The sequence below is a fragment of the Apodemus sylvaticus genome, chromosome 15, assembly GCF_947179515.1.
Source record: "Apodemus sylvaticus chromosome 15, mApoSyl1.1, whole genome shotgun sequence".
NCBI lineage: Eukaryota > Metazoa > Chordata > Mammalia > Rodentia > Muridae > Apodemus > Apodemus sylvaticus.
Genome location: NC_067486.1, coordinates 82,774,910 through 82,795,095, shown reverse-complemented (window position 1 = coordinate 82,795,095; position 20,186 = coordinate 82,774,910). Strand labels below are relative to the sequence as shown.

Genomic DNA, 20,186 nt, shown 5'->3' with positions numbered 1-20,186 from the left:
TCCTTCCTTCCTTCCTTCCTTCCTTCCTTCTTCCTTCCTTTCTTTCTTTCTTTCTTTCTTTCTTTCTTTCTTTCTTCTTTCTTTCTTTCTTTCTTTCTTTCTTTCTTTTTTGGACTTGTTTTTTTTTGAGACAGGGTTTCTCTGTATAGCTCTGGCTGTCCTGGAACTCACTCTGTAGACCAGGCTGGCCTCGAACTCAGAAATCCGCCTGCCTCTGCCTCCCAGAGTGCTAGGATTACAGGTGTGCACCACCACCACCCCGACTGCAGGTGGATTTCTGAGTTTGAGGCCAGCCTGGTCTACAGAGTGAATTCCAGGACAACCAGGGCTACACAGAGAAACCCTGTCTTGAAAAAACCAAAAAAAAAAAAAAAAAAAAAAAAAAAAAATAGACTGTACTCACAATTTCTATCTGCTTACTTCATACAAATAATTTTATAATTATTTAAATATATTTTTTAGGTTTTTGTGTATGTGTTAGTGTGGGTTTGTATGCACATTCACATGTGTATGAGTGCATGTGTATATTCACATATGAGCATGCACATGTATGTAGAGCCCTAAAGTTGATACTGAATATCTTCCTTGATAATTCTCCACTGTGTTTATTAAGTCTATTGCTGAGTCCAGAGCTCACCAGTTCCAACTAGTCTAGGTAGTGGGCCAGCTTGCCAAGGATTCTCTGTCTCTGCCTCCCAAGGGTGGCCGCCTGCCTTCCTAGGTTTCCGTGGGTCCTAAACTCAGATACAAACTCAGGTCTTGACCCTCGTGCCATCTGCACAGCCCTTTTCCTTTTGTAGATGTCTTTATTTGATGTTTGGTGCCTGCACCATTTGGGGCCCTGTCTCTGTTGGACTTTCCCTTAACTAGGAGCCCATTGTCCTGCCTTTTTGTATATCTAATACATCCTTTTAGTGTAAATGGCATGCAGTGAGCACAGTGAAGTCCGTTGTTCTGAGCTGATGTGCGTCTGTCTTCTGTAGTGCTCCTCGCTTTGTTAGATGTCTAGAGCAGGCCTCCCTCCTAGGTGGGGTCTCATCCTAACATGAGGCCTGGTGGGCTCGTCCCTCCATTAGCTCTCACTGGTGACCCCTCAGCTGTTCCATCTTAAAGCCTTGCATCAGCCTCTCGCTGGTCAGCCTGTCACCTGCTCTGAACATCCATAGCCTAGCCCTCAAGCAAGTTCTCCTAGAGAACCCATGTCTAGTCCACAGCCCACAAAGCCTCCACATCTCCCTCCATCTTATCCCCACAGATCTCAGCCTTCCACTTGCCACAGATTTTGATCAGCCCTCAGCTTAGCGTGACTACTAGACTCCAGCTTGATTTTGTCGCCGGGCAGAGGTGCCAGGCCCCGCCTCTGCCTGCTGCCAGAGCCTGTAACGATTACTCTGTGTGTTTTGTTCCTCTTCATGGTTGTTTCCAGCAAGGGACTAGTTAGGCATCAGACACTTGGTTATAACCACATTATGAAGGATGAGCCTGTTTGCTAAACAGTCACAGCTCTTGAGTGTGGCCTGCGCCTTTGATCAGTTTTAGGTACCAAGTTTTCTCTTATTGCTTTGGGTTTGGAACCCAGATGATCCACTATGTCTTCTGGCTTATGTATTGTTTAATCCTTTGAGTTTCTTTCTACATAGCCCAGATTTAAATTTAGCTTTAGGTGAAATTTAATCATACAGCCAGAGATGTTTATTGTCTTGGTATTGTCATATACAGATATGCACAGCAGATACCAGGAGAACAAGGCGTCTCCCTTTAGGTAGGAGAGAAGGGATATGCTGAACTGCTGTCATTTATAGCGGGGTCAGGTCACCTCAGATGACCACGTCCTCAGCACCACCGTCTTTCTCATTACCCGCCCATGCTTCTGTCAGTTACATAACTCTAATCCCCATGTCTGTGCCTAATCCTGTAGGTAAGTACACTCAGTGCTGTGTGCCAGACCGTTCACTGCACTGCTCCCGCCATGTCCTGCAAGGCTGCAGTTAATCCTCCTCTTCTTCCAGGAGGACTTACGGGAGCAATGATCTTTCAGCTCTTACATGTTCGAAAATGTCTGTCTACTGTTTTCACAGTTGAGTGACACTTTGGCTGGATGTAAAACTCTTGTACCATACTCCCCTTCTGCCTATGTGAATGTTGCTCTGCTGTCTGCTGGCACACATGTAGCCCTAGAACTTTCTGGTGACAACATCTACCGTGCCCTCATCCTCCATATGAATTTTTTTTTTTAAAGCCTTGGCTATCAGAAGGTCTTTCTTCACTCTTAGCCCTAATAATTTTAGAGCATATATTTCTGTTGAAGGCTCTAACAGCCTTTCTTTTTTTTTTAAGATTTATTTATTTATTTATTTATTTATTTATTTATATGTATATGAGTACACTGTAGATGTATGGATAGTTGCAAGACATCGTGTGGTTCGTGTGGTTGCTGGGAATTGAACTCAGGACCTCTGCTCACTCAGGCCCCACTCGCTCCGGCCCAAAGATTTATTTATTATTATATCTAAGTACACTGTAGCTGCCTTCACACACCCCAGAAGAGGGCATCAGATCTCATTACAGACTGTTGTGAGCCACCACGTGGTTGCTGGGATTTGAACACAGGGCCTTCGGAAGAGCAGTTCGCTTAACTACTGAGCCATCTCTCCAGCCCTCTTATAGCATTTTTTTGGCTTAGATTCTAAAATTTCTGTGTCAATAAATTAAAGTTGCTCTTGCGGGCCCTCCATGTTTTCTCTGGTCCACTTTGACTGGTTTGTTCTTGCTGGTGTATTTGTTAATCACTCTGCCCTTCATGCCCATCCTGCTTCAGTCAAGGTCCCCACTGGCACTCTTTCCCTTTAGCACATTTTTCTTCCTCCTTCCCAAGCCCTACCAGCTCCCACACTGATTGACTGCCCAGCTCCGTTTAAGAAAAACCTGCTTCATCAAGTTGTGTTTTGTTCACTTGTAGCTAAAGTGCTCCATGACCGTTTCTTCCATGAAAGCTGCCATTCGTTTTCCCTGCTTCTTTATTTATTTCCTTGTGTCCCCCACCTTCCTTCCTTCTTTTCTTTTTCTTTTTTTCTTTTTTTCTTTTTTTCTTTTTTTCTTTCTTTCTTTCTTTCTTTCTTTCTTTCTTTCTTTCTTTCTTTTCTTTTTTTTTTTTTGGTTTTTCAAGACAGGGTTTCTCTGTGTGGCCCTGGCTGTAGATCAGGCTGGCCTCGAACTCAGAAATCCGCCTGCCTCTGCCTCCCAGAGTGCTGGGATTACAGGCTGCGCCACCACTGCCCAGCCTCTTCTTTTTCAGGCAGACTCTCATTATATAGCCCTGGCTGGCCTTGAACTCTCTGTGTAGGGCAGCTTGGCTTCAGACTCACAGAGACTACCTGTCCCTCTTCCTCCAGAGCGCTAGGATAAAGGCACAGACCACTGTGCCGGCCTCCTTGTCATCGTTGCAGAGGCGCATCCTTGTCTGCAAAGGGAGATGCAGCCCTACTGAAGGCACTGAAGACAGGGGAACTAACAGAAAGCTTGTTCAGAAGCAGGCCACTCGCAGGAACAGAGATGTCAAGTAGCCTGCAGTGCTGAGGCTGCTGTAACCAAGAAAGTTGTGCTCATTACTAGAACAAAGAGCCCAAGGCAGACTAACTTTATAAAGGCATTTTATTTAGCTTGAAGTTCTAGTGTTTTAAAGTTTGGGTGGCCACATTGGTCTTGCATTGGCAGGGACACAGTGGGAATGGCCCTGCAGAGAATACACAGAAGAATAGACCACACTGATAACAGAACACAGAGGAATGGGATCCAGAGTCGGTGAGGAGCACATCTGTGATTTCTCTTGCCTCCTCCAGTGTTGTCGCTCTCACCCTGTACCTTAACTCCATTTTCTATCACAGCAAAATGCCTAAGACTGCTAAGACTGGACAGTGTATAAAAAGATAGAAGTTTGGGTCCAGAGAGATGGTTCAGTGGTTAAGAGCACTGGCTGTTCTTGCGGAGGACCCAAGTTCAATCCCCAGTACCCACATGGCGGCTGTCAGGTCACCTGTGTGTCCCGCCAGTCCCAGGGGATCCATCGCCCTCTTCTGACCTCTGTGGATGCTACATGCACACAGTGCACAGATACATGTGCAGACGAAACACCCAAACACAAAACAAAGGAAGACGGATTTTATTCAAAAATAAAGGTTTATCTGGCTAATAGTGTTGAAGTCCAAGAGTCTCAAAGCCTGCATCTGATGAGTGCCCGCCCGTCTCAGCATGGGAACTGTCTCCAGACAAGACCGAACAGGCTGCCAGCTCAGGTCTCCTCCTAGAAAAGCCACTAATCGTCCTCATGATTTCACATAGGCCTAGTTCCCTGCCAAATACCCAGCCTTAGATAGCATTAATAGGTGAATTTGAGAATTAAGTTTCTGCCTGGAACTCTTGAGGGACACATTCAAACCCTGCCCTTCTCTTGGCTGTCCTGGAACCCCTCCCACATCCCGAGTCTTTTTGCCTCTCAGTGTTATTTTTGCTGGAATTTGTGTCTCCCACATGCCACAAGTTTCCATGGAGGCATCTGCAGGAAAAACACTGACTCTGCTGTGTCCTCCACATGGACAGCCCAGGCTCTGGCTGTCCCAGTTCCTCCAGGCCTGGAGTTGTCCAGGCAGCCAGAGGAGCTGCCCAGCACTGCCTGGCGGCCTTGCATTGCTCAGGGACGCCGTCCTGTCACCACAGGGCTGAGGAGGAGACCAGCTCTACAAGAATGAGTAGCTGTGGCAGAGTGAGGGCAGGGCCAGGGTTGCAGCAGATCCTGGAGCAGCCTAGTTATTCTTGCTGTGCTTGCTCATAGGTGAAGAAGACTCATGAACTCACCAATCCTGGAGTTGCCGAAGTCACCATCCGGCCAGACCGCAAGCTCTTAGCCACAGCAGGCTGGGACCATCGCATCCGAGTGTTTCACTGGAGGACAATGAAACCGCTGGCTGTTCTGGCTTTCCATAGCGCTCCTGTGTACTGTGTGGCCTTTGCTGCTGATGGTTTGCTTGCTGCAGGGTCCAAGGACCAGCGTATCAGCATCTGGTCACTTTACCCACGCCCATGACTTACCCGTGGGACACTGCTGTTTAATTCCAGTCTTGACCCAGCCCTGTGGAAGATCTTCAAGTCCCTCTGAGGACAGCAAATTGTGGATCCCAAAGATCCATGGGATCCACTTTCCTTGGTGAAGTTCCCTGTTCTTTTTGTGATTGTCATTCGGATGATAGGCAGCTGGCACCTATAGGTTGGTAACAGGCATAGCTTAGACCTGGTAGGGTGGCCAGACTGAAGATATTTGACAATAAATTTCCCATTGCCAACCTAAAGCCTCAAGGTTGGAACTTTCCACAGGTATTCCCGTGTTCTCCCCCTTAGAGGAGAGCATTTAGCTTGCCCGGCAGGCCCATCGTCAGCCTTGCACAAGGCAGTGGTTCTGGGTGCAGGTGCTTAGTGCTTGGCCCTGGGAGGCTGTCAGTCTCACAGTGACCGTACCCTCTGGCACACTGCCCCAAATGTGTTCAGGAACTCCTGACATCCAGGGCATGAGGAATGGATGAAACTGGGCTCCCTAAAGAGAGAGGCAAGAAAGAGTTCATAATGGGGTGACCATGGTAGTCAGGGAAAGAGAGACATGTAGAACGCAGCATAAGGCCAGACAGAAGACCAGGAAAGGGGGCTCCAGCGTCTGACAGTATAAGGTAGAGGGACAGCCTGTCTTCCCTCTGTGAACCTGCAGGAGGCCAGGGAAAGCACCGAGACAGGCCACCAGCTCGGCCTGTAGCGCCCAGGCTGCAAGCACAGCCACGCGGATCTGGTGTCAAGGTCTTCAGAGTCAGGAGTGAGTGCCTGATGCCTCGTTCAGCGGGCGGCGGGCGGTGAGCAGTAAGTTAGTTAGACCCAGCTCACCAAGCTGGTGCCAATGGGGTGGCGGACTGTAAAGGTGAGAATGCAGGTAGGGGTTGTAGACCTTTGACCTTTCTCCTTCCATCACTGCCAGAAAGAATCCTGTGCCCCGAAGAACCAGAGCGCCCCAAGTGCTGCCCTGCTGGGCACTGCTGGCCTTAGAGTCCCAACTGCCCTTTACACACAGCCTGCTGAAGCCGGATGTGTCCATGCTGAAAGAATCATAGCTCAGCCTGCTGTCCCCAAGCTGGAGAGCTCATGTGGGAGGCCAGGAGAGGAGTGTGTGGTCCAGGCAACATACGTGCATCAAGAACTATGGCTCGTGTCACAGTGCCAGGGCCCGAGAAAGCTGGTTGGACTGGTGCTAAGTTAGTGAGAAGCCAGGTGGAGGACGGGATCCAATGGTTGGAAGATCGGAACGTGGCCCGTTGTGGGTGGGCTGGGAGGATGTGCCGTCTGCCCCAGACTGAGGGAGAAGGTTGTCAGGGGAGCCAAGCATCTTCAGAGGGCTTCATGGTTGCTCCTCTCAGCCTGTGCACCTGTGAAGGATATGACTTGATGATAAGCACATGCGCACAGAGGCCCTGGCTCCAGCCAAGGCCCTGGGATATTACAACCACAGCTTTCCTCTTGGAATCTCTAGATGCAGTGGGTCACTAGCTCGCTGCCCCATAGTGGGAATGTTCCTTGCAATAGGCTATGAGTTAGGAGCCTCCCTCAGTAGAACCTGACCAGTAGAGCTCTGACAGGCTGGCTTTCCTGGAGTCCCTAGAAATGGCGTGGACCAGCTCGGTAGACTTAGTGAGAAGTCACGCCAGAAGCATGTAGACTTAGTGAGCAGGTCAACCCAGGTCACAAGCACGGGCCTCTTATTCCCTTTGAAGGAAGCGCCAGCCAGACACTGCTCATCCTTCTCCCAGAATCCCCGGGGGGCCTGCCACCGAGTGCTCTATTTTAGTCCCGTGGGGCGGGGGCATGGGTAGGTTGGTTGCAGGGAAATTGATGAGCCCATCTATGAGTGGGAAAGGTAGGCAGTTCTTGTCTGTGGCCAAACCCTGCTGTGATATCCAGGCAGCACAGAGCAATGCTGCCCCATTGAGCTTGTGTAGACCAATATGGCTGCCTCAGGAACCCTAGCACCAGAAGTGTCATCTCACACAAGCTCTGCCAAACCTTCCCCGCCCTTCCTTGTCACACACCGGGAGGTGGTCACCAGTGCGTATCTGCCCATAGGTTTTCTAGGCTCCATCTGTACATGAGCTGGTGGTGTATGGCTGTTTCCTCCAAAGTGGAGCATGCTCTCCTTCCAAGGAAGGAGGCTTAGAAGACTTGGTTCTGAGATTCTCAGGGCCCTTGACCAGTTATAAAAGGCAGTAACAATTGCTGGGGAGAGGTTCTCTCCAGTGGACTGCCTACAAGCTGGGCTAGGAGCTCCAGGGATGCAGCTTCTGTGAGAGGTCCCCAGGACTGGCCTGGGTGATCTCAGGTGTTATGGAGCTGCCTGTGCTACCCCAATAAAGCCATTGGTTCACCATGCTAGACTTGATTTGTGTGTGGGGCGGGGGACTGTCACCTGTGTCCTATCTGGGGTGTGTGCCCATGTCTCCCCAGGAAGACACAACGTAGGGAATGGGACGTGGGAGAAACACAGCACCCTTGTCTGCTTCTGTGATGCGCTGCAAGCCCCTGTACACAGCGCGTGCATTGCATGATGGGGTTGAGCAAATCCAGCCCTCTGGTTTCTTCTCAGTCAAACGCCTTCTCTGGTGGCTTGAACTATTAGCTTCGATTTCCTTTGGGAGTCATTTTGAACTGCACCATCCACATTGGCTAAGCCATGAGGCCTCCATGAAGGTTGCCCCTGCCTCTGAGTAAACAAGCAGCTTCCTGTCAGCTACAGTGGAGGAGTCACACAGAAAGGAAGTATGACCCAGAAGCAACACCTGAGCTATTCCATAGATACACTGCTCATGTTCCCAGAACAAGCCTGGGAGGCTGTAGCTCCTTGCAGCGGTATAGCCCTGACCAGTAATCAAGGGGACTCATCCCTTAGACGTTTCCCAGACCAGCTCCAGTCCCCTGAACGACAGCCATTCACTGCCACTTCAGTGGCTGTCCACGCATCCTTTGACATCATAGGAGGCCACTCGCAGCCAAAGAAAACTAGTAGTGGAAATAGTGGCGGGTAGTCCTGTGCTCAGTGCTGGTTCTGAGTTGCTGTATTCAGCTACAACATCCTTTCCATTTTGTTTTTCTTTGTAGCCGAGGCTACCCTGGAACTTTATATCCTTCTGTCTTTGTCTGCCCCTGTACCCAACTGCCATGTGTTCTTATTGGAAATCTCCTTGAGTTGGGACCACAAGTATGAGAAGTAGCGGGAGGATCCTTTCTGTCCCTGTCAGACCCTGCGGCTGCTGAGACCGTGCGGCTGCTGAGCAGGACTCTGAACTCCTGGGGTTGCCCCAAGGCCTGTCCATGTTCCTCTGTCTAGCAAACAGGGCAGCCTTGAGAGTGTCTTTTGGTTACTCAGTCTAAGGGTTGGATGTAGACCCCGTGAGTTCTACCAGAGACGCCCAGTGGCTCTGGCTGCTGCACTGGACCTGGAAAACTCAAGCCCTTGGCGTCAAGGCATGGCCACCTCAAGAGATTTCTGCCTTTGGACCTCTATATGCCCACTCTCTTCATAGCTACTCTGACACAGCATTGATTATCATCCACTACGGGTAGTCCGCACCTACTCAGCCTGTACTGCAGCCAGGCCTCTGCAGGGCGGGTGACCCTGGAGCCCCTGTCTGTCCCTGGATAACTTAGTGTGTTGGCTGACTTGTCAAGTTGACACTTTCATTTGGGATGAAGAATTCTTAAACTGAGAAGATGCCTGGCATGTTCTTGATTGATGACTGATTCAGGTGGGACCCCTGGGCAGGTAGCCCTAAGTTGTGTAAGGAAGCAGGCTGAGTAAGCCATGGGGAGCAAGCCGATAAGCAGCGTCCTTCTTGGCTTCTGCCTCAGTTGCTGCCTCCGGGTTCCTGCCTTGAGTTCCTGTCCTGACTTCCCTCCATGATAGATTGTGACATGAGAGTTCTAAGGTGAAATAAACCCTTTCCTCCCCACACTGCTTTTGGTCATGGTTTTATCCAAGCAAAGGAAACTCTAAGACACTCAGGATCACAGGTTGTGTAGCGCTCTGGCCTCTGGGGATAAGCTGGATGGGCTGGCTGCATCTGCATTCAGCAGTAGATGCTGGGTTATCAGATGCCCTGAGATTATCCAAGGACGACTCAGCACAGTGTGCAGGGAAGCCGGTGCCCAGGGCTGTGCTGAAGCGCAGTGCATACCTCTATGCTTCGCTGGAGTGACTGGAGTTCACTGAGGTGTTCCCCACTGTGTCTGCCAAAAAGCCACAGAGCTCCCTCTGCACAAAAGGACTGTTTGCACAAAGAAAATATCCCTCTGGGGCTCTTTAGAAATGCTTGATTCTCAACTAGGTATAACTTCATGCGGAACCCCACGGTGGCAGACAGCAAGCTGACATCGATGACACCATTAAAGCTAACTCGCTGTATGCTTGTGTCTCACACAGACAAGGCGTAGAAACCCCCCACCCCGCGGGCTTTGGGAAGGACATGCTGCTGCAGGGTCTCCCAGGCCTGCCTCTGCTGTGAGGCCTCAGCCTGCAGCCCCAACCCAGCCCCCCACAGGTGTTCAGCCCTGGCCTGAGGACTGGGAAGGTCTCACAGCTTCGCAGATGAGCTTGCCTAACACTTTGTTGGCCCCTGAAGGTCAGCAAGCCATTCTGGCCTTCAGGGAGGCTCGTGAGGAAGACAGGAAGGCAGTGTCTGGGCAGGATGGGCACATGGAAGATGCAGAGAGCTCACCTGGTAGTCTGGAGGACTGTACAGGAAAGATTCCTCAGCTCTGCTCAAGGAACATCCACGTGAGAGGGACACTGGACTATGAGGAACGTGGTGTGGCTAACAAGTATCAAGCCAGAATTGTAGCTAGCACTCATGTCTGTCGTGTGGAAGCTTACATCTCTAGGAAGCGAAGGCAGGAGGTTCACAATTTGAAGTGAGCCTGGGCTATGCAGCAAGATAATCCTGTCACCAGCGATAGACAGACAGACAGACAGACAGACAAATAGCTCAGTACTGTGGCACATGCCTTTAATCCTAGAACTTGAGAGGCAAGTAGATCTCTGCGACAGTGAGAACCAGGCCAGCCAGGATTATATACTATAGACGCTGTCCCCCCAAAATAAAATTAAAAATGGGAACTAATGGCTTGTTCTTGCCAGGTGTTGTAGTACACGTCTGTGGTCCTGAGTTTGAAGCTACCCTGTGTTTTATTAGAAAGTAAATGATATCAAAAAATAAAATGAAATAAGCAGCCTGCTTTCCCCCAGCCTGTCGCTGGGGGAAGTGACATGCCCAAACCCTGCTGCCTCCGGGGCACTGTCCACAGCCGTCCTGTTCATTGCTCACAGCTGCCCTACGGTGTCCAATCAGGGAGGACAAAGCCCAGGGCCACAGCCAGTATTTACAGAGAAAGGATAGCAGCCTTCACTTTGAATACCCACCTCTTCTGGGTGCAGATAAAGGGGACCTGGCTGCGGCTACTAAGCACCCCATTCCTCACAATGGCAGGGCATCTCTGGGGCTTCCGCAGGGACCTGAGGGGCCTGAGCACAGTCCAGACAGAAGACGACATGCTAGGAACTCTTTCACTCACATGGGAAAATCTGACGTGTAGGAACGAGAGTGGGGCATTACCCAGAGCACAGGCCAGAGGTACTGCACTCAGGGTGTGTAAACACAGGCTATTGCGAGATTGGGTCATTTTTCTTCTGTCACTGTTGCTGGATAGTAAACTGATGGGTGTAACAGCTGTCTGTTCACTGTGGTCAGGGGTCTAAGAGGAGCATGATCATGGGATGTACCTCTGCCACAAGGCAGTCACGTGGCTGGAGTATCTACTCTTCCCTCCCTAATTTCCAGCTCCACGTGTGTATCTGCCCTTCACTGGCAGGGCCCCCAGAGGCTGGTGACAGGAGCATTGTACAAACTGCCTTTCTTTCTCAGTGAAATTGTCTCAGGAGAGTTAAATTTCCTAAATGGAGCTTCCAAGAACAAATCTAACAGGCCAGGAGTGACCAACCCAGCACTCTCTAAGATATGTGTGCTTCAGGACAGCCTGAGCTACGTAAGACACTTGTCTTAGTCCCTGTTTCAATACTGTGACGAAACACTATGGCCAAGGCAACAAGAAAGCATTGAGCTGGGGGCTGGCTTCAGTTTCAGTGTCTGAGTTCATTGTCATGGCAGGGAGCATGGCTGGAGCAGTAGCTGAGGGCTACACACACACACACACACACACACACACACTCACACACACACACACTCACACACACACACACACACACACACACACACAGAGAGAGAGAGAGACAGACAGACAGACAGACAGACAGAGACAGAGAAAGACTGGATCTGGCATGGGATTTTGAAACCTTAAAGCCCACCTTGAGTGACACCCTTCCTCCAATAAGGCCACACCTCCTAAGCCTTCTAAACCTTTCAAATGGTTCCACTTCCTGGTGACAAAGCGTTCAAATATACGAGCCTATGGGAGCCATTCTCATGCTCACCATCACATTCCATTCCCCTGGCCCCTATAGGCTTAGAACCCTATCAATGCAAAAATGCCTTCAGTTCAACTTGAAACGTCACCATAGTCTATCACAGTCTCAACACTGTTTGAAAGTCCAAAATTTCTTCTGAGACCCATGACATCTGTAACCACTGTAAAAAAAAAAAAATCAAGATCAAGAAAGCAGTTCACTTACTTCCAACACACACTGGCACAGTTATACATGACTATTCATTCCAAAAGAAGCATAGAAGGACATGTTGGACCAAAACACAGCTAAAATCTGGGGCAAACTCCAAATTTGTGTCTCCATGTCTGATGTCAAAGTGCTCTTCCGATCTCCAGTTCCTTTCAGCTTTGTTAAATGAAATTCTCTCTTTCTCTTCTCTCTCTCCGTCTCTTCTCTCTCTCTCTCTCTCTCTCTCTCTCTCTCTCTCTCTCTCTCTCTCTCTCTGCCCCTTCTCCCCTTTCTCTCTCCTCTCTCTGTTTCTCCTCTCTCTGTGTCCGTGTCTTCTCTCTCCTCTCTCTCCTCTGTCTCTTCTCTCTCTCTCCTCTGTCTTTCTCCCCTTTCTCTCCTCTCTCTCTCCCCTCGCTCCTCTCTCCCTCTCTCTCCCTTTCTCTCCCTTTCTCTTTCTCTCATCTCTCTGTCTCTTCTTTCTGTCTCTTCTCTCTCCTCTCTCACCTCTCCCTCTGTTTCTTCTCTCTCTCTCTCTCTCTTCTCTCTCTCTCTCTCTCTCTCTCTCTCTCTCTCTCTCTCTCTCTCTCTCTCTCTTCTCTCCTCTGTCACTCTCTCCTCTCTCTCCTCTCCCTTTGTTTCTCCTCTCTTTCTCTGTCTCTTCTCTCTCCCTCTCTCTCTCCCTCTCTCTCTCCCTCCCTCTCTCTCTCTCCCTCTCTCTCTCTCTCTCTCTCTCTCTGGCTGGTTCCACTCCCTGTTGGCAGGTGTCCCACATCTGACTTATCCGATGACTTGGGGTCTCTGACTAACCCAGATTCGTCTTCACAGCCTCACTAAAAGGCCTCTCTGGGCCTCCATGCCTGGACACTCCTGAAACATGCCTGGCCTTCACAGCCTTCCTTAGTCATGGAGAGATATTTCACAACCTCTTTCTTGTGTCCTTGATTCTAACACCAGAGCCATATGGCTGAACCTGCCAAGTTATGTGGCTTCAGGGGGTGGGAAACTGGTCCCCTTGTCCAATCACACGTTGCTGCTGGCTCCCTCACGGCCTAAGCTCTCCTTTACTTCCTTTCCACAGGTTGGACCTTAGCTGGGTGGGGTCTTGACATGAGGTCGCCATTCCTTTACTCCAGTTAGCATCAGGCTTTTTCTTTAAACATTTTATGTCTTGGAGCTCAACAGTTCCTGAGGCCCTTTCTCCTCAAACGTCGTTTTTGTCTGTACTTTTGGGTATTTTTGTACTTTAATTTGTCCAGCTTGCTCCTTTTCATTATAGACCTGCATAAGAGTGATTACAAAAAAAAAAACAAAACAAAAACAAAAACAAAAATAAAAAAAACAAAAACCATAGATATAGTCAAAACTAAGCTATCTTGAAATCTCCTCTTCCAAAGCCATGGATTAAAAACTAATGTAGCCTGGGCAGATTTGTAGGGCAAGGGCCTACCACAAAGAAAGCAGCCACATTCTTTGCCAAATATTCCATGAATGGTCTCTAGGCCACTTACTGAAACTTCTTGTGCTGGGCCATTATGATTTACACTGTTTTCAGCATCACTGTCTTCCACGTTCCTACTAGTATGGCCTCATAAGCTTCACTTAACAATTGCTTTCCTAATCCAGAGTCTCAAAGTCTATTGTGCCAGCAAGCAATCAACATAGTCAGGCCTGTCACAGCCATACCCTGCTCCCTGTACCAACTTCTGTCTTAGTCAGTGTTCTAGTTCTGTGAAGAGACATCATGACCAAGGCAACTTTTACACAAGAAAGCATTTAACTGGGTCTTGTTTACAGTTCTTTACATTATCAGCATGGCAGTAAACATGGCGCTGGAGCAGTAGCTGAGAACTACATCCTGAGAGGCAGAGACAACAGAGATAGAGAGATAGAGACTGGACCCGGCATGGACTTTTGAAACTTCAAAGCCCACCGCTAGTGACATACTCCTTCCAACAAGGCCACACTTCCTATTCCTTATAAACCTTTCTAACAGTCCCACTCCCTGGTGACCAGGCATTTGAATATATGAGCCTGTAGGGGCCATTTTTTTTTTTGAGACAGGGTTTCTCTGTGTAGCCCTGGCTGGCTTGGAACTCACTCTGTAGACCAGGCTGGCCTTGAACTCAGAAATCTGCCTGCTCTGCCTCCCAAGTGCTGGGCTTAAAGGCGTAAGTCACCACCGCCCGGCTGTAGAGGCCATTCTTATTGAAGCCACACAATACGGTCTCAAAAATCAATCAAACAAACAGAATGGATGGTTGGGCTGGATGTGGTCGCACGTGCCTGCAATCCCAACACAATGACCTGTGAAGCAGCAACAGTGCCTTTAAGTTCAAGGCTGACTTGATCTACATAGCGAGTTTCAGACCAGCCAAGGCTACACTGTGAGACCTTATCTTAAAAAATAAAATAGAAAGAAAGTCAAAAACCAAAAAAACCTTAGCCTGCAGATGCAGCTCGTTGGCGAGGCTGGTCCAGTGTACCCAAGGCCCCGACTTCCACCATAGCTCTGCAATAAACAAAGAAACGTGCAAGTTGACCAGGCATGGTAGTGCCTGTCTTTAATCCCAGGATTCAGGGCAGAGGCAGGCAAATCTTTGTGAGTTTGAGGCTAGCCTAGTCTACACATTGACTTCCAGACCAACCAGGTTTACAAAGAAAGACCCTGTCTCAAAACAAGCAAGCAAGCAAACAAGCAAGAACCAGAAAAGCATAAGTGGTGTTTTTTTTTTCCGATAATGTTTTCTGGGGATGAAGCTGAGGCAGAAGAATCTCATTTTTGAGGCTAACCAGCCTGCATAGGAGACCTATTGAGATCAGGGGCTTTTGTTTGGGTATTTATTATTATTATTATTATTGCTGCTTGGTTGGTAGGTTTTTTTATAGTGCAGGATCAAACTTGGAGCCTCATCATGGTAGACATGTAGGCACTGAGCTCCAGCCACATCCTGCATATATGATCAATGTCAGGGCAGTTTCCGTTTCATAGCCACAGCACTTGGATGTGAATACTCCACTGAGTCAGCCCATATCTGGGTAGAGGGCTGCTAATTGGACAACACACCATCTCCTAATCCAGGGCATTTATTGAATGACTATCTAGCATGGTCTGAATAAGAAGCCATGCATAGCCTCGGGCATTTGGATACCCGGTCCTCTTAGCTATCTTACCTCTCTTCGGGGTTAAACAAAGGCCTCAGCCACAGTCCCCCTTCAGCAGCTCGTCCTGCTAGCGCCACAGGCCCTGGGATATTAAGAGGTTGGCACTTGGTTAAGTAGTAAAGAGAGACTTTGCCGAGCATTCCTCAGGCGCTGGGTTTAATCCTTCGCACAACAACAACATCATCAACAAATAATAATAATAATACAATAATGATAATATCCTGAGACTATGGCTCAACACACCATGAACCTCACGTCAAGGGACTGGGAGGGTGCGGAATGGCTTGGTTCACTTTCTGTTGCTATAACAACATAGTAGAGACAAGACAGGCTGTACAGGGACTGAGAGATGGCTCGGCAGTTAGGAGCACTGGCCGCTGTTCAGAGCACCCAGGTTCACGTCTTAGCACTCACATGGCAACTTACAACCGCTTGTAACTCCCGTTCCAAGGGACCCGACACCCTCATACAGACATATACAGTAAAACAGCAATGTACATAAAATAAAAAAAATATTAAAAAAATAAAAGACAGGTTATATAGAAAAGAGGTTGCCGACAAATCCAAGGTGGTATAGCTACATCTAGCTGGTCTTGTATTACCTCAAGTCACGGCACAGGGTAGACAGGTGCAGCAATGTGCCAGGGGCAGAGCGCACTCCAGCCTCTTTCCCCCGATGCTCCCCACTTCTGCAAAGAGCACAGGAGCTGCTCATGCCAGCGGGATCCTGTCAGTTTGGGGGGGGGGGGAGATTCATCTTATAGCAGGAGAGGAGGAATAGGAGTGCATCAGCAAGAGGCCGAAGCGAGTTCTTTATGCACAAGAGAGACTGCATTTTGCCCTCTCTTACCATCCAGTTTCTAAGTTTTGATGTGTCTGTGTGTGAGTGTGTATGTGCGTGCGTGCGTGTGTGTGAGTGCCTGTATGTGTGTGCCTGTGTGTGTGTGTGTACTATGCACTCAGCTCATGTTGGTATAAGACCAGAAACCACATCTGGTCTCTTCCTCGGTCGCCCCCAACCCCCCCCACCCCCCCACCCCACCCCCGTCTTCTGTTTTGAGCAGCAGTCTTTGCCTGAACCCTGAGCTCATGCATGCAGCCGCTGGCCAGCCAGAGTCCCAGGGCTCATCCTGTCTGCACTCCACTGGTGCTGCGATCCAGGCTTTTGCTGCTGCATTCGACTTGGGTTCTGGAGCTCAAATTCTACCTGTGCAGAAGCACTTTATTGACTGAGCCATTGCCCCAGTTTTGACAAGGTTGTAACAAAAGTTCCATTACCTAATCAAATCGTCCCGCCCGCCCTGTCCCGGCTGGCCTTCCCCTGCCCGCAGCCCTTGGCACAGGCTGATCCTCACCGTGGCTTTGCCCTTTCTGTGTGGCGTGTAAGCGGAGTCCTGCAGCAGAGTGCCACCCCGGCCTGGCTCCTTGACTCAGCGCCATGACTGGAGCCTCCTGGAGCCACACCCGTCAGCACTTGCTGGCTGAGTTGTTCTCCTGCACAGTCACCACGCTGCTGCCATGGGCACCTGGGTTTTGCCCCAGGTAGGACAGGGCTGCTCTGGACATTGAGCACATATTTCTGTTTGTCTGTCCTCCCTCTTTGTAGACATAATTGCTTCAAGTCTCACCTGCTGTGCAACTTGCCAGCTGCCCCTAGTCCACGGCCTGACCCCAACCTGATGTGAGCCTCGGACGTGGGTGCATCCTGGCTCCCTGTGCCCGTCCCGTCCCTTCCTCCATCCTTCTAGCCCACAGTGGCCCAGACAACTGAACACCACCTCTCTCCTCATGGACACACATGGCTCCTCAGAGCAGAAGCTATGACTCCTGACACTGTCATTTCGCCATCTCCCTGCCAGGACAGACTGGACACAGCCAGAGCAGTGAGTGCCACTGACTCACTTAGGGAGTGCAGTAGCCATGGTGCTCATGAGGTGCTGCGGGGGGAACCGAGAGCCGGACACCAGCAGGCCTGAAGTGGCCAGGAACTCAGGTATGTATGAGAGTTTTGCCCGCATGTATGTATATGCACAACTAGTATACCTGGTATTCACAGAGGTCAGAAGAGGACCTCAGATCCCCTGGCATTGGAATTACAGATGGCTGTGAGGCACCACGTGGGTGTTAGGATCCTCTGGGAGAGTACCCATTGTTCCTAACCACTGAGCCATCTCTCCAGACCTCTGATTGCCTCTGATTCCTGGCATCGCATAGTACTTTAATCATTGGCCAGCTTGTTCAAAAACCTGTCAAGATTCATTGGTGCTGTCGCAGTGTCAGAGCCCCTCCCTTTGTGGCTGGGAAATGCTCCGTTGTGTGATGAACCACATTTAGCGTGTGTGTCCACCTCCCAGAGGTCACGGGAGTGGCTTCCCATTGTTTGGAGGGTGTCCCAAAGAGTGGACTTGCTAGATCACGTGCTGAAACCATGTTGAAGCCGTGCCCTCCCCGCAGCTGCTCTCTGACCTCTGCCCCTGTTCTCACACAGGAGAGCTGTGATGCCTGGGCTACTTCATCTCCCATTACTTCTTTATTTTACTTATTAATTTTTCTTGACAGAGTCTCACTATGTAGCCCAGGTTGGCCTCCAACTTGTGTCAATCCTTCTGCCTCAGCCTTGTGGGTTGGGATTACAGGTGTGAGCGACCACATCTGAATCTGACTTTTGGGGTTTGTTGTTTTGTTTTGTTTTGTTGCAGAACTGGGCATTGAAGTCGCCTGGGTATTGTCTCTCAGGTATCAGGCATGGGTCTACCACTGGGCTACACTCTCAGCTGCAGTTGCTAGTTTGGTTGTTTTTAAGAATATCAGTCTTGGGGCTGGAGGGATGGATGGCTCAGCAGTTAAGAGCAGGACTCCCCCAGAGGTCCTGAGTTTAATTCCTAGCAACCACATGGTAGCTCACAACCATCTGTAATGGGATCTGGTGCCCTCCTCTGGTGTGTCTAAAGACAGTTACAGTGTACTCACATACATGAAATAAACAAACAAACCTTAAAGAAAAAAAAAAAAGATCAGTCTTAAGCTGGATGGTGGTGGCACACACCTTTAACCCCCAACACTCAGGAGGCAGAGGTACTCTGAGTTCAAGGCCAGCCTGGTCTACAGAGTGAGTTCCAGGATAGAGAAACCCTGTCTCGAAAACCAAACCAACCAAACAAGAATAGCCGACTGTGTGTGTGTGTGAGATAGTGTCTCATCGTAGCTTAGTCCAGCCTTTCTGTCAGTGCATGCCAGCCGTCGGTGATTGGGAGACTGCCTTCCAGACAGTCTGGATAGAGGCAAGACACTATTAGACTGGGAATCTGCTGAGCAGTGCTGGAGGGAAACCCAGGCACCAGGAACCTGGGGACAGTTCTTGGGGACAGCCTGAGACTGAACAGTTTATAGGCCACAGGCAGAGCCTGACCCAGAACCTGGTCCTCTGGAGGCCACGCCACCCCCTGGAGCTGCTGGGCAGCAGCACTGCCCTTGGCCTCTGGGGAGGAGCCCTTGGATAGCTTCTTGGGCCAAAGGAGATACAGCCACTTCCTGTGAGGTGGACTCTGACTGTGGGCTTGACAACTCCTATGAAGACTCTCACCTCAGAAAAGCTAGCCCACCCTGAGGGAGAGACCTTCACCACAAGAGACCAGAAGGACCAGAAACTGACAGAAGAGGAGCAGCAGGGTTGGGATCTACGTCCCCACGTGTACCAGGCTGTTTCTATCCGCTAGAACAGCCCACCAACCTCAGCTGTACAGGAAAGGATTCTATTGAACACCCTTGGAGCAGAATCAGGGTCTCAGGGTGACTGCCTAATGCAAAGCCCGGATGGCGATGAGGCCATCTCAGGAGCCTGGGATGCTGCCATCCACAGCTTCAAGGTGTGATGACACAATAGGAACTGTCTTGGGGGACCTAAGAGTTTATTATGTTATTATTATAAAAGGTAGGTGTGGAAGGCCAGGTGCTGCCACACGCCAGAGCCAGAAAGGCAGGAAGAGTAGGGGATGTGAGGCATGTGCAGGGAGAGGCCAACAGAAGACACAAGCCTGTGTCATGTCTCACACAGGTGGGAAGTTGTGGGCTGAACCCTGATGGGGTCTTCAGGGTAGGCTCTGGGCTGGCCCAAAGTCCAGGGATGGAGCAGGGCTGGTGGAAGGAGAGTGGAATTAGTACCTAAGAGTGGGAGATGAAAACCGATAAAGGATGTTGCAATGGCATCCCTTGCGATTAAGAGGACAGCTTAATTCCTGCTGGGAGAGCTTATGTCCCCCTCCCCCTGTGGGCTGCTGTTAGCACAATACCTTTGCCTCTGCTGTTTCCCACACACAGACCTGGCAGCGGTACACAGACACGGAGTCTCCAGACTTCATCTGAGGAGCCCATCTGGTTTGAAGTAATACAACAAGCAGGAAGGGGAACCAAATCAAAGGCTTGATGTGTGGTTAGGGGAAGGCAGAGAACCTGAGACTCACTGCCAGAGGAGGAAGGGCCCATCGGCCTGCAGGGCCGGGGGCCCAGTCTCTACTTGCTCTGGGCTAGACCCACAGAAGGATGTGAGGCGGCTGGAGAGGTACAGGAGGGGTGGGGTGGAGTGAACTCCTTGGCCAAGCCCAGCTGGAACCTCAAGAAACACACAGAGAAAACATAAGACACGAGTGTCCCAGTGCCCAGAGTCCACACGAACCCTACCTTTACATCCAGCATCACCATAGCACAAAGGGGAAACTGAGGCACACAGCCCAATCCAAGCGGCCTATCCTGCCTTCACTGACTTCATGCTTTCTTCCTGTCAATGCCACGCTGGCCCTGCTCCCCCTCACGCTGACTTTGATCTGTAGTTCACCTAGAGGTGGGGTGTCTCATACTCCACACTCCTCACAGAAATCCCACACACTCTTGACTCCCCCACTGGGGCTGGGGGCTGGAGTTGCAGCCCAGCCGGAGTCTCTGCCTGTCAGCACCACTCTAGGCACCCCTCAGCAGACCTAAGGCAGACGGTGCTCCCACTCTCCCTCAGGAAAGGCCGCCATTGCAGGCCCTTCGGAGCTCTGAGCAGGCAGGGCCTGTGGTCTGCCCACTTTCTTTCTCCCCTAGTTGGTCTAGCTCTCCAGCTGGGTGTTTATTATATTTCTGAAGAATTCTAAGGCATGGATGGGAGCCTAGACTATCTGTACTATCCAGGGATCCCTGGGAACAGCACAGGGGAGAGCCCAATAACCTGGGTGTGGATAACTAAGAAGATGCAGATAAAATAAGATACTCTGTCCCCACATAGGACAGCACAGCAGCC

General features: G+C 50.1%; 1 protein-coding gene across 3 annotated transcripts in view; it reads left to right on the top strand.

Annotated features, from left to right (window-relative positions):
* Gnb1l (G protein subunit beta 1 like) overlaps window positions 1-7,453 on the top strand; it is a 70,104-nt gene extending 62,651 nt beyond the window's left edge. For all 3 annotated transcript variants that reach the window (XM_052158229.1, XM_052158226.1, XM_052158228.1), the window contains one exon: window positions 4,829-7,453. In XM_052158229.1, the coding sequence (XP_052014189.1) occupies window positions 4,829-5,080 (252 nt within the window). In that variant the 3' untranslated portion in view covers window positions 5,081-7,453. The remainder of the gene's footprint in view (window positions 1-4,828) is intronic.
* The last annotated feature ends 12,733 nt before the right edge of the window (window positions 7,454-20,186 follow it).